This window comes from Cherax quadricarinatus, chromosome 93 (assembly GCF_038502225.1).
Source record: "Cherax quadricarinatus isolate ZL_2023a chromosome 93, ASM3850222v1, whole genome shotgun sequence".
In the NCBI taxonomy this organism is placed as follows: Eukaryota; Metazoa; Arthropoda; class Malacostraca; order Decapoda; family Parastacidae; genus Cherax; species Cherax quadricarinatus.
The window spans coordinates 658,412-672,057 of NC_091384.1; the positions used below are offsets into that span (position 1 = coordinate 658,412).

A 13,646-nucleotide genomic window follows, 5' to 3' on the forward strand; every position below is an offset into this window, starting at 1 on the left:
GATTATGTATTGGTGGATAAAAGGTTGATGGGTAGGCTCCAGGATGTACATGTTTATAGAGGGGCAACTGATATATCGGATCATTATTTAGTTGTAGCTACAGTTAGAGTAAGAGGTAGATGGGAAAAGAGGAAGGTGGCAACAACAAGTAAGAGGGAGGTGAAAGTGTATAAACTAAGGGAGGAGGAAGTTCGGGTGAGATATAAGCGACTATTGGCAGAAAGGTGGGCTAGTGCAAAGATGAGTAGTGGGGGGGTTGAAGAGGGTTGGAATAGTTTTAAAAATGCAGTATTAGAATGTGGGGCAGAAGTTTGTGGTTATAGGAGGGTGGGGGCAGGAGGAAAGAGGAGTGATTGGTGGAATGATGAAGTAAAGGGTGTGATAAAAGAGAAAAAGGTAGCTTATGAGAGGTTTTTACAAAGCAGAAGTGTTATAAGAAGAGCAGAGTATATGGAGAGTAAAAGAAAGGTAAAGAGAGTGGTGAGAGAGTGCAAAAGGAGAGCAGATGATAGAGTGGGAGAGGCACTGTCAAGAAATTTTAATGAAAATAAGAAAAAATTTTGGAGTGAGTTAAACAAGTTAAGAAAGCCTAGGGAAAATATGGATTTGTCAGTTAAAAACAGAGTAGGGGAGTTAGTAGATGGGGAGATGGAGGTATTGGGAAGATGGCGAGAATATTTTGAGGAACTTTTAAATGTTAAGGAAGAAACAGAGGCAGTAATTTCATGCACTGGTCAGGGAGGTATACCATCTTTTAGGAGTGAAGAAGAGCAGAATGTAAGTGTGGGGAAGGTACGTGAGGCATTACGTAAAATGAAAGGGGGTAAAGCAGCTGGAACTGATGGGATCATGACAGAAATGTTAAAAGCAGGGGGGGATATAGTGTTGGAGTGGTTGGTACTTTTGTTTAATAAATGTATGAAAGAGGGGAAGGTACCTAGGGATTGGCAGAGAGCATGTATAGTCCCTTTATATAAAGGGAAAGGGGACAAAAGAGACTGTAAAAATTATAGAGGAATAAGCTTACTGAGTATACCAGGAAAAGTGTACGGTAGGGTTATAATTGAAAGAATTAGAGGTAAGACAGAATGTAGGATTGCGGATGAGCAAGGAGGTTTTAGAGTGGGTAGGGGATGTGTAGATCAGGTGTTTACATTGAAGCATATATGTGAACAGTATTTAGATAAAGATAGGGAAGTTTTTATTGCATTTATGGATTTAGAAAAGGCATATGATAGAGTGGATAGAGGAGCAATGTGGCAGATGTTGCAAGTATATGGAATAGGTGGTAAGTTATTAAATGCTGTAAAGAGTTTTTATGAGGATAGTGAGGCTCAGGTTAGGGTGTGTAGAAGAGAGGGAGACTACTTCCCGGTAAAAGTAGGTCTTAGACAGGGATGTGTAATGTCACCATGGTTGTTTAATATATTTATAGATGGGGTTGTAAAGGAAGTAAATGCTAGGGTGTTTGGGAGAGGGGTGGGATTAAATTATGGGGAATCAAATTCAAAATGGGAATTGACACAGTTACTTTTTGCTGATGATACTGTGCTTATGGGAGATTCTAAAGAAAAATTGCAAAGGTTAGTGGATGAGTTTGGGAATGTGTGTAAAGGTAGAAAGTTGAAAGTGAACATAGAAAAGAGTAAGGTGATGAGGGTGTCAAATGATTTAGATAAAGAAAAATTGGATATCAAATTGGGGAGGAGGAGTATGGAAGAAGTGAATGTTTTCAGATACTTGGGAGTTGACGTGTCGGCGGATGGATTTATGAAGGATGAGGTTAATCATAGAATTGATGAGGGAAAAAAGGTGAGTGGTGCGTTGAGGTATATGTGGAGTCAAAAAACGTTATCTATGGAGGCAAAGAAGGGAATGTATGAAAGTATAGTAGTACCAACACTCTTATATGGGTGTGAAGCTTGGGTGGTAAATGCAGCAGCGAGGAGACGGTTGGAGGCAGCGGAGATGTCCTGTTTAAGGGCAATGTGTGGTGTAAATATTATGCAGAAAATTCGGAGTGTGGAAATTAGGAGAAGGTGTGGAGTTAATAAAAGTATTAGTCAGAGGGCAGAAGAGGGGTTGTTGAGGTGGTTTGGTCATTTAGAGAGAATGGATCACAGTAGAATGACATGGAAAGCATATAAATCTATAGGGGAAGGAAGGCGGGGTAGGGGTCGTCCTCGAAAGGGTTGGAGAGAGGGGGTAAAGGAGGTTTTGTGGGTAAGGGGCTTGGACTTCCAGCAAGCGTGCGTGAGCGTGTTAGATAGGAGTGAATGGAGACGAATGGTACTTGGGACCTGACGATCTGTTGGAGTGTGAGCAGGGTAATATTTAGTGAAGGGATTCAGGGAAACCGGTTATTTTCATATAGTCGGACTTGAGTCCTGGAAATGGGAAGTACAATGCCTGCACTTTAAAGGAGGGGTTTGGGATATTGGCAGTTTGGAGGGATATGTTGTGTATCTTTATATGTTTATGCTTCTAGACTGTTGTATTCTGAGCACCTCTGCAAAAACAGTGATAATGTGCGAGTGTGGTGAAAGTGTTGAATGATGATGAAAGTATTTTCTTTTTGGGGATTTTCTTTCTTTTTTGGGTCACCCTGCCTCGGTGGGAGACGGCCGACTTGTTGAAAAAAAAAAAAATTTATAACTAAGTACTTTAAAAATATAATACAGTTCTATTTATAAAACAAACATTCTATTTTATCTTCAGAGTCATTATAAAAGCAGTACTTATTTAACAGGTACTGTACAGCATTAACCACTCACACAAGAAAATTAACTTTGCGATAAGATAAACTACTGTATTCTTAATTAAAGCACTCGCATAAGAAAACCTATCTTTGTAATTGACAAAAGTACCATAAAGTATTCTTGAACTTGCATAACAAACTCACCTTTCGTTTGAGCTTGGCTACCTCTTGCTTGGTAAGTGTGTCAGCCTTGGCAAGGACAGGAACAATATTCACCTTGTTGTGTAACTGTTTCATAAACTGAATATCTAGTGGCTTCAGTCTGACGATAAAATACATTCACTGGTATTATGAAGAGTCACATTTTTATATAATGTATTGCACACATAATTCACTTAGATGAGACAGGAGAAATATAATGTATTGCACTTAGATGAGACAGGAGAAATATAATGTATTGCACTTAGATGAGACAGGAGAAATATAATGTATTGCACTTAGATGAGACAGGAGAAATATAATGTATTGCACTTAGATGAGACAGGAGAAATATAATGTATTGCACACATAATTCACTTAGATGAGACAGGAGAAATATAATGTATTGCACTTAGATGAGACAGGAGAAATATAATGTATTGCACTTAGATGAGACACAGATGAGACAGGAGAAATATAATGTATTGCACTTAGATGAGACAGGAGAAATATAATGTATTGCACTTAGATGAGACAGGAGAAATATAATGTATTGCACACATAATTCACTTAGATGAGACAGGAGAAATATAGCTCTTGATGAAGCAGTAAAATTATCCATGCTGATGATATATAAGAAGTTTTTTTTTTTTTTTCCAACAAGTATATCTCTTAATTAAATAAAAGACATAAATGTTCAGATGACACAGAAGAAATATAACTCATGATGAAACAAAAACTATTTCTATTGATGGAACAGAAATGTTATTCATTATGAAATGTAAGATACATTCCTCTTAATAAAATGGTACCTTTTTATTTTTATATTTTATGGGTGCACATTTTTAGTTTATGGTTACATTAATTTATAAAATTTTGTAAGTATATTAAGTATTATACATGAAAGTTTAGTGGTGCACATGTATGAATGGAGAATCCAGATTACATTTAAATACATACCCAGTAGTTTTTTTTTCCAACAGCCATAGTTCTCAGATCAAGAATTTTATTTAAATATTGCCACAGAAGGAATTTGTTTTCAGGGTATGCCACAATTAATGGGTTAACCCTTAAACTGTGCAAACGTAGATCTATGTTTGCTCATGTAGCGCTCCGAATGTAGATCTACGTTTTTTCATTGTTTCTTATGGAGAAAATGAAGGTCGGAGCACTACGCGCGCAAACATAGATCTACGTTTGGACAGTTTAAGAGTTAAATGACCTTCAGAATTACAAATTCCTTACCCTTTCTTCAGAGTGTAGGCATACAGAGGTCCCTCAATAATCGTCCGGCCTGATAGTCGTCCATTTCGGAAATCGTCGCGCTATTTCGTCTAAACATTGGCTCGCAAATGGTCCGTTAACTCTCTAATCGTCTTTCGTACTGGATGCGTACTCACGGCTCTGAGCGCCCCAGCCTCCCTTCCCAGCCAGTGTGCCATTGTTTACCAGTGAGCGACGGTCCCCTCATGTGTTCATACGAAATATTTCATAATCCATTCATTTTAGTGCTTGCAAGTGCTAAATAAGCTACCATGGCTCCAAAGAAAGCTCCTAGTGCCAAGCCTTTAGTAAAGAAGGTGAGAAATATGATTGAATTTAAGAAAAACATCAATGAACAATATGAAAGTGGCGTACGTGTGGGCGAACTGGCCAGGATGTATAACAAATCCCGTACAACCATATCTTCCATCATAGCCAAGAAAAAGAAAATCACGGATGCTGTTGTTGCAAAGGGGGTAAATATGCTGACAAAAATGAGATCACCAGTACTTGAAGATGTTGAGAAGTTATTAGTGGTGTGGATAAACGAGAAACAATTAGCAGGAGATAGTCTTATGACGTCGATTATTTGTGAAAAGCCTAGGCAGTTGCATGACGATTTGGTAAAGAAATTGCCTGCAACTAGTGGTGACGTGAGTGAATTTAAGGCCAGCAAAGGCTGGTTTGAGAGATTTAAGAAGCGTACTGGCATACACAGTGTGATAAGGCATGATGAGGCTGCCAGTTCGGACCAAAAAGCGGCTGAAAAATATGTGCAGGAATTCAAGGAGTACATAGAGGCTGAAGGACTGAAACCTGAACAAGTGTTCAGTTGTGACGAAACAGGCCTCTTTTGGAAGAAAATGCCAAAGAGGACCTACATTACACAGGAAAAGGCACTGCCAGGACACAAGCCTATGAAAGACAGGCTGACGCTCATGTTCTGTGCTAATGCTAGTGGGGATTTCAAAGTGAAGCCATTACTAGTGTACCATTCTGAAAATCCCAGAGTGTTCAAGAAAAACAATGTTATGAAGAGTAAATTGTGTGTGTTTTGGAGATCTAATAATAAGGCATGGGTCACGAGGGAAATTTTCATTGAGTGGTTCAATGAAGTGTTTGGCCCTAGTGTGAAGAATTACCTCCTGGAAAAGAAATTGGATCTCAAGTGCCTCCTAGTAATGGACAATGCACCTGCTCATCCTCCAAACTTGGATGACCTAATTCTGAAGGAGTTTGGGTTAATCACAGTAAAGTTCTTGCCCCCCAAATACCACTCCTCTCCTCCAGCCCATGGACCAGCAGGTCATTTCAAACATTTCAAACAGTAAAGTTCTTGCCCCCCAAATACCACTCCTCTCCTCCAGCCCATGGACCAGCAGGTCATTTCAAACTTTAAAGCAATGTTTGAAAGGTGCTTTAATGTGACCTCAAACACTCACTTGACCCTAAGAGATTTTTGGAAAGAACACTTCAGTATTCTCGATTGCATAAGCCTTATAGGTAAGGCTTGGGAGGGAGTGGCTACCAGGACTTTGAACTCTGCTTGGAGAAACTTGTGGCCAGATTGTGTCCACAAGAGGGATTTTGAAGGGTATGAGGCAGCCTCTGATGAGCCTATGTCAATTGTGAACTCTATTGTGGCACTGGGGAGTTCTATGGTGTTGGATGTGAGTTTGGAGGATGTGGAAGAGTTGGTGGAGGACCACAACGAAGAGCTAACCACTGAGGAGCTGCAAGAGCTTCAGCAGGAACAGCAACAGATCGCAGCTCAGAATCTTGCTGCAGAGGAGGAGGGAGAGAGATGGAAGAAGGTGCCTTCAGAAATTAAGGAGATTTTTGAAATGTGGGGTAGGATGGAAAGATTTATGGAGAAACATCACCCTGAGAAGGATGTTGCAAGCCATATCAACAACTTGTACAGTGACAAAGTCTTGGCCCATTTTAGAGAAGTTTTAAAGAGACGCCAGAAACAGAGCTCTCTGGACAGTTTTTTGCGAGACGGGACTCCAGTGACTCAAGCTGGTCCTAGTGGCATTAAGAAACAGAGAAGAGAAGTAACCCCAGAAAAGCACTTGGTACCTGAGGTGTTGATGGAAGGGGATTCCCCTTCCAAACAGTAATTCAATCTCCTCCTCCTCCTCCTCCTCCTCCAGTCTTCCATACACTAAGAAGAATCGCCAATAAAGGTAAGTGTTATGCTGTTAATGTTTCATTCATCATGTCCCATTGTATTGTTTATGTACTACATCTACATTTCATGAAAAAAAAATTTTTGTTTTAATACTTCTGGGTGTCAGGAACGGATTAATTGTATTTACATTATTTCTTATGGGGAAAATTGATTCGAAAATAGTCCCATTTCCAGGAACGGGTTAAAGGACGATAATTGAGGGACCACTGTACTTCCTACCTCCAGGACTCAAGTTTAGCTAACCTAAATCCCCTCATAAATGTTACATTATTCACACAAACTCCACATCAAGCATTAAAAACCACTTGTTTCCATTCTCTGATCTAACATGCTCACATAAGCCCACTGTATGCTCAAGCCCTAATAGCACTGAAAACCTTCACCCACCCTCCCACCAATGCTTCCTGGGGCAACCCTCTATCCTTTCTTTCTTCCTTCCACCCGATTTACACCCTCTTCATTATCTTATCCTTCTCCATCTCTAAATGCCCAAACCACATCAACAACCCTTCCTCAGCAATCCCCATATTGCCTTCTAATTTTTATGCTCCAAATTCCCTGTACAGTATAATATTCATAAATGTTTCTCTCAAAAATGACATCTCTGCTGACTCAAGCTTTCTCCACAGTGTAATGTTTAAAGCCTACAAAAGCTCTGATACAACTACACTTCGAGACATTCCCTTTTTTTGCTTCTATAAAGTTGAAGATTGAGACACTTATGCAGCATATGGGAATGTGGAAAAAGACACTTATGTACAGTTCAGGACATTTATTAAAGGAAACGTTTCGCCACACAGTGGCTTCATCAGTCCAATACAAAGAGGAAGGCGTAAGGAGAGGAGGAGTATGAGGTAATCAGTCCCTCAGCCTGGAGTCGATGTGTTCAGTCCATCAATCTTGTAGAATGTACAGCATAGGGCCGTAGACGTTGCTTATATACTCTAGTGAGGTGACTTGAAGCAGGCAGAGGCGGGATCATAGTGGTACCATCCACTAGTCGAAGTAGGTCTTTGTCCAAAGGTTGAACAAGCGTTGAAGAATTCTTTGTAAGAAGATCCCATGATGCTGCAGTGTCTGACAGTTGTGATGAATGGTTTGAAAAACCGACAAGTTGAAGATTGAGACACTTATGCAGCATATGGGAATGTGGAAAAAGACACTTATGTACAGTTCAGGACATTTATTAAAGGAAACGTTTCGCCACACAGTGGCTTCATCAGTCCAATCAGTTCAATCTTCAACTTGTCGGTTTTTCAAACCATTCATCACAACTGTCAGACACTGCAGCATCATGGGATCTTCTTACAAAGAATTCTTCAACGCTTGTTCAACCTTTGGACAAAGACCTACTTCGACTAGTGGATGGTACCACTATGATCCCGCCTCTGCCTGCTTCAAGTCACCTCACTACAGTATATAAGCCATGTCTACGGCCCTATGCTGTACATTCTACAAGATTGATGGACTGAACACATCGACTCCAGGCTGAGGGACTGATTACCTCATACTCCTCCTCTCCTTACGCCTTCCTCTTTGTATTGGACTGATGAAGCCACTGTGTGGCGAAACGTTTCCTTTAATAAATGTCCTGAACTGTACATAAGTGTCTTTTTCCACATTCCCATATGCTGCATAAGTGTCTCAATCTTCAACTTGTCGGTTTTTCAAACCATTCATTCTATAAAGTTCTTTCTTTCCACAGATGCCTCAACACACCAACCTTTTATTACCCCCTACCCCCCTTGTCTTTGGTTTGCCTCATCTTTTGAGGACCTATCTCCCAAGATGTCTACTCCCAAATATCCAAATGCCTTCACTTCCTCCATACTCCCAATCTCTAATCTGATATCTGCTCTTTCATTGCCTAGATATTTTGCTACAATCACCCTGTTCTTTTTTATGTTCACTTTTAATTTTCTTCTTTTTAAATCTCCTCCCAAATTTCCATATATAATATTACACAGTATAATGTTTAACACTGTGCTTATGTTATTCCCATATTTCCCCATAAACTGTGTATAACCAAACCGGAATACTCTTCTACTAACCCATGACAACCTGGAAAGACCTCATAGTATTTTCTAGCCTACTACAGTACACATACCCATGATTAGCAAGGATGAAGTGTACCAAACCCCAGCATATCACTATTAAATAAGTTACAGGGCACACATACCCGTGACCAGCAGGGTTGATGAAGTAGAAGCAACAGTGAACCCGATTATCTACAATGTGCCGACGATTTAGACCGGATTCATCTTGGAGATATCTTTCAAACTGCTCATTGATGTACTGAATAATCGACTGAAAACTGAAAGACAAATATTACTGAAGAGTTAAACGCTTTATTAATGAATGTTTAAGCCCCCATTCATTAAGTGGTTGAAAATTCATGTCTATAAGTATCCAATAAAATGAAACATTTATCGTTTCCTGTTATATTACAAAATGCTGTCAATATAACTGCAGCTTGTTACATAAAGTCACCACTTTCTAGCAATGGTCAATAATTTCTACAAATACTTTTAGGTGTGTGTGATTCTTAAGACAACAGCAAAAGTTTGAGGATAAACAGAATACTGTACTAAAGATCCTTCTTGGAGCATTTAGAACATTAAAGGCTTCTGAAGAACCTATAAAAGTGCTAGGGGTGGGTAATGGGTGTTACGCTCTTCACTCATTATGATGCACCATAATATAATACTATCACACAAACAAAGACATGCTGATAAATGACAGATTAAAAAAGATAAATATATTATTATGCAGGCACAAAAGGCACTCAAGTTCCTATTTCTACCAACTTGATACCTAATATGTATACATCTTGCCAGATACCCTGCTATGAATTATCACAGCATTTTTCCTTAAGTTGAGATAGGACTGATTTAACCAAATACACAGCAGAAGCCAGCTGAGAGCGAGGGGACTAAAGGTAGTCAGAGTGACTTAGTGATCTGCATTATATCCTTCATTGTAAGTGATTAAGAATATCAGTAAGATAGTATAGGGCCCTGGCTTTTGTTACCCTATGTGCCTTTGAAATTTTCATGTCTAGAAGGGTTGCAGAAATTGCTGGTAATGCTTGACTGGAGAACAAGCATTGTCTTGACAGGACTATCTTGTGTCTGATAGCCAGTCGGGTAATATAATGGCAAAGTGTACCAACAGCATTTAAATAACATGCACAATGCAGGTTATGGCATTTTATTGTGGAGACATTTTGTTCACCAGGAACTTTATCAATTCAAATGGAGAACAAGTTGTGAAGTCACCTATGAGTAGCCAACTGAGTGAGATTAGGTAATGAGGAATTAAACACACAGGTATACAATACTGACTAATAAAGGTATACAAGTTAAGTGATTGCAGTATTAGGTCTTGGGAGAATAAGTCAGTAATAATAATGTTGCTAGAATTACCAACAATATATTAGGTAAAAGGACACATATTCAACTAATAAGATACTGTATCCTCCTGTATCAATATTTCTCTCTCCAGTGAAATGCTGATGCAAATAGTTGTACATATGTCCTTTTACCTAACAATAAGTCAGTAGCCTTCTGCAATGTTCCTCCATTCTCGAGTTCTTATATGAACATCTGGTACAGGCAAAGATTTATACCTTAGAATAAGTTGAATAACTGATGATTTTCATCACAGGGGGTTCTGTTGATGGGTGAAGAAAATTATGGGGAGGAGGGCTTTGGGGGAGTTGAAGGAAATTATTGGAGACTGAAACCCCACAAGCTTCCCCTTGGTGCTGCCACTACTACTAATGTGTGTGATCCTACTCTTTAAATAATGGCCTCAAGAAGACGTTTACCTCGGCACAAACACCAGATTGACTGGGGATGTTAGTGTAAAATGTTTTCATATTGGTACAAATATGACTGTGGAATGTAATGATCACTGGCTGATATAATACACAAATCTACAGAAATAGAATGAATTGGGTATTGAATATTTCAGCCTTCAACTGAGGTCCTCTTCAGCAGATGACTGCATCAGTTAGATGCAGAAATACAAAGCTCCCACTTCACCCTGTATTTCATTTTACTATGTCAGTTTTTGTAGTAGTATATACTGAAACACTAATTTATGAATAATGATTATTCATACGTATATGGTTGAAAGTGTATAAACTAAGGGAGGAGGAAGTTCGGGTGAGATATAAGCGACTATTGGCAGAAAGGTGGGCTAGTGCAAAGATGAGTAGTGGGGGGTTGAAGAGGGTTGGAATAGTTTTAAAAATGAAGTATTAGAATGTGGGGCAGAAGCTTGTGGTTATAGGAGGGTGGGGGCAGGAGGAAAGAGGGGTGATTGGTGGAATGATGAAGTAAAGGGTGTGATAAAAGAGAAAAAGTTAGCTTATGAGAGGTTTTTACAAAGCAGAAGTGTTACAAGAAGAGCAGAGTATATGGAGAGTAAAAGAAAGGTGAAGAGAGTGGTGAGAGAGTGCAAAAGGAGAGCAGATGATAGAGTGGGAGAGGCACTGTCAAGAAATTTTAATGAAAATAAGAAAAAAATTTAGAGCGAGTTAAACAAGTTAAGAAAGCCTAGGGAAAGTATGAATTTGTCAATTAAAAACAGAGTTGGGGAGTTAGTAGATGGGGAGAGGGAGGTATTAGGTAGATGGCAAGAATATTTTGAGGAACTTTTAAATGTCGAGGAAGAAAGGGAGGCGGTAATTTCATGCACTGGCCAGGGAGGTATACCATCTTTTAGGAGTGAAGAAGAGCAGAATGTAAGTGTGGTGGAGGTACATGAGGCATTACGTAGAATGAAACGGGGTAAAGCAGCTGGAACTGATAGGATCATGACGGAAATGTTAAAAGCAGGGGGGGGATATAGTGTTGGAGTGGTTGGTACTTTTGTTTAATAAATGTATGAAAGAGGGGAAGGTACCTAGGGATTGGCGGAGAGCATGTATAGTCCCTTTATATAAAGGGAAAGGGGACAAAAGAGATTGTAAAAATTATAGAGGAATGAGTTTACTGAGTATACCAGGAAAAGTATACGGTAGGGTTATAATTGAAAGAATTAGAGGTAAGACAGAATGTAGGATTGCGGATGAGCAGGGAGGCTTCAGAGTGGGTAGGGGATGTGTAGATCAAGTGTTTACGTTGAAGCATATATGTGAACAGTATTTAGATAAAGGTAGGGAAGTTTTTATTGCATTTATGAATTTAGAAAAGGCATATGATAGAGTGGATAGAGGAGCAATGTGGCAGATGTTACAAGTATATGGAATAGGTGGTAAGTTACTAAATGCTGTTAAGAGTTTTTATGAGGATAGTGAGGCTCAGGTTAGGGTGTGCAGAAGAGAGGGAGAATACTTCCCGGTAAAAGTAGGTCTTAGACAGGGATGTGTAATGTCACCATGGTTGTTTAATATATTTATAGATGGGGTTGTAAAAGAAGTAAATGCTAGGGTGTTTGGGAGAGGGGTGGGATTAAATTATGGGGAATCAAATTCAAAATGGGAATTGACACAGTTACTTTTTGCTGATGATACTGTGCTTACGGGAGATTCTAAAGAAAAATTGCAAAGGTTAGTGGATGAGTTTGGGAATGTGTGTAAAGGTAGAAAGTTGAAAGTGAACATAGAAAAGAGTAAGGTGATGAGGGTATCAAATGATTTAGATAAAGAAAAATTGGATATCAAATTGGGGAGGAGGAGTATGGAAGAAGTGAATGTTTTCAGATACTTGGGAGTTGACGTGTCGGCGGATGGATTTATGAAGGAAGAGGTTAATCATAGAATTGATGAGGGAAAAAAGGTGAGTGGTGCGTTGAGGTATATGTGGAGTCAAAAAACGTTATCTATGGAGGCAAAGAAGGGAATGTATGAAAGTATAGTAGTACAAACGCTCTTATATGGATGTGAAGCTTGGGTGGTAAATGCAGCAGCGAGGAGACGGTTGGAGGCAGTGGAGATGTCCTGTCAAAGGGCAATGTGTGGTGTAAATATTATGCAGAAAATTCGGAGTGTGGAAATTAGGAGGTGTGGAGTTAATAAAAGCATTAGTCAGAGGGCAGAAGAGGGGTTGTTGAGGTGGTTTGGTCATTTAGAGAGAATGGGTCAAAGTAGAATGACATGGAAAGCATATAAATCTATAGGGGAAGGAAGGAGGGGTAGGGGTCGTCCTCGAAAGGGTTGGAAAGAGGGGGTAAAGGAGGTTTTGTGGGCGAGGGGCTTGGACTTCCAGCAAGCGTGCGTGAGCGTGTTAGTTAGGAGTGAATGGAGACGAATGATACTTGGGATCTGACGATCTGTTGGAGTGTGAGCAGGATAATATTTACTTAAGGGATTCAAGGAAACCGGTTATTTTCATATAGTCGGACTTGAGTCCTGGAAATGGGAAGTACAATGCCTGCACTTTAAAGGAGGGGTTTGGGATATTGGCAGTTTGGAGGGATATGTTGTGTATCTTTATACGTATATGCTTCTAAACTGTTGTATTCTGAGCACCTCTGCAAAAACAGTGATAATGTGTGAGTGTGGTGAAAGTGTTGAATGATGATGAAAGTATTTTCTTTTTGGGGATTTTTTCTTTTTTGGGTCACCCTGCCTCGGTGGGAGACGGCCGACTTGTTGAAAAAGAAAAAAAAAATATGGTTGAGTACTCACCAGTCTGTGTTGTCAATAGCATCCCCATAGCCTGGAGTGTCAACTACTGTGAGTCTAACTTTCACACCTCGTTCTTCAATCTCAACCGTTGACACATCAATCTTGACAGTTTTGTCAATATTCTCTGTTTTATATAGGAAGGAAAAAATAAGATGTTACCTCACATTTTACACAATATACTTATTTATTTTTAAAACTCGACAAAACTACTTTTCAAAACATGCAAGTTCCTAAGAGAGTCTCTCCCAACACCTAAGCCAAGTTCACAACATTTTAACCCCTTGACCGTCACAACCCCAAACCCTGAGGTGTCTCCTGGTGTCGCAAAATTACCAAAAAAAAAAAAAAAAAAAAAAAAAAATATTTTTTCTTATGAAATGATAGACAATATTTTCCAGATTGTAATGACACCAAAAGAATGAAATTTGATGGAAAACTGACGGAATTACGCTCTCGCCAAGTTAGCGACCTCGGCGATATTTACAAATCGGCGATTTTGCCCACTTTGAGCCCTATTTTCGTCTAATTCCATTGTTCCAGTCGACCAAACTGATAGCTATTTCTTTAGAACTCCATTTTTTCTATCGCCTGAGTACAAGAAACTGCCATTTATCGATTTCAACTACCCAATAACGCAGTCAGAAATTTGCAATTTG

At 39.4% G+C, this 13,646-nt stretch overlaps 1 protein-coding gene across 7 annotated transcripts in view; it reads right to left on the reverse strand.

The window, feature by feature from the left end:
- The window catches only part of Septin1 (Septin 1), an 88,095-nt gene that overhangs the window by 19,322 nt on the left and 55,127 nt on the right, over positions 1-13,646 (reverse strand). For all 7 annotated transcript variants that reach the window (XM_053798055.2, XM_053798054.2, XM_053798056.2 and 4 more), the window contains 3 exons: positions 12,991-13,114; positions 8,533-8,667; positions 2,903-3,020 (listed from right to left, as the gene is read on the reverse strand). In XM_053798055.2, coding sequence (XP_053654030.1) covers positions 2,903-3,020; positions 8,533-8,667; positions 12,991-13,114 — 377 coding nt within the window. The remainder of the gene's footprint in view (positions 1-2,902; positions 3,021-8,532; positions 8,668-12,990; positions 13,115-13,646) is intronic.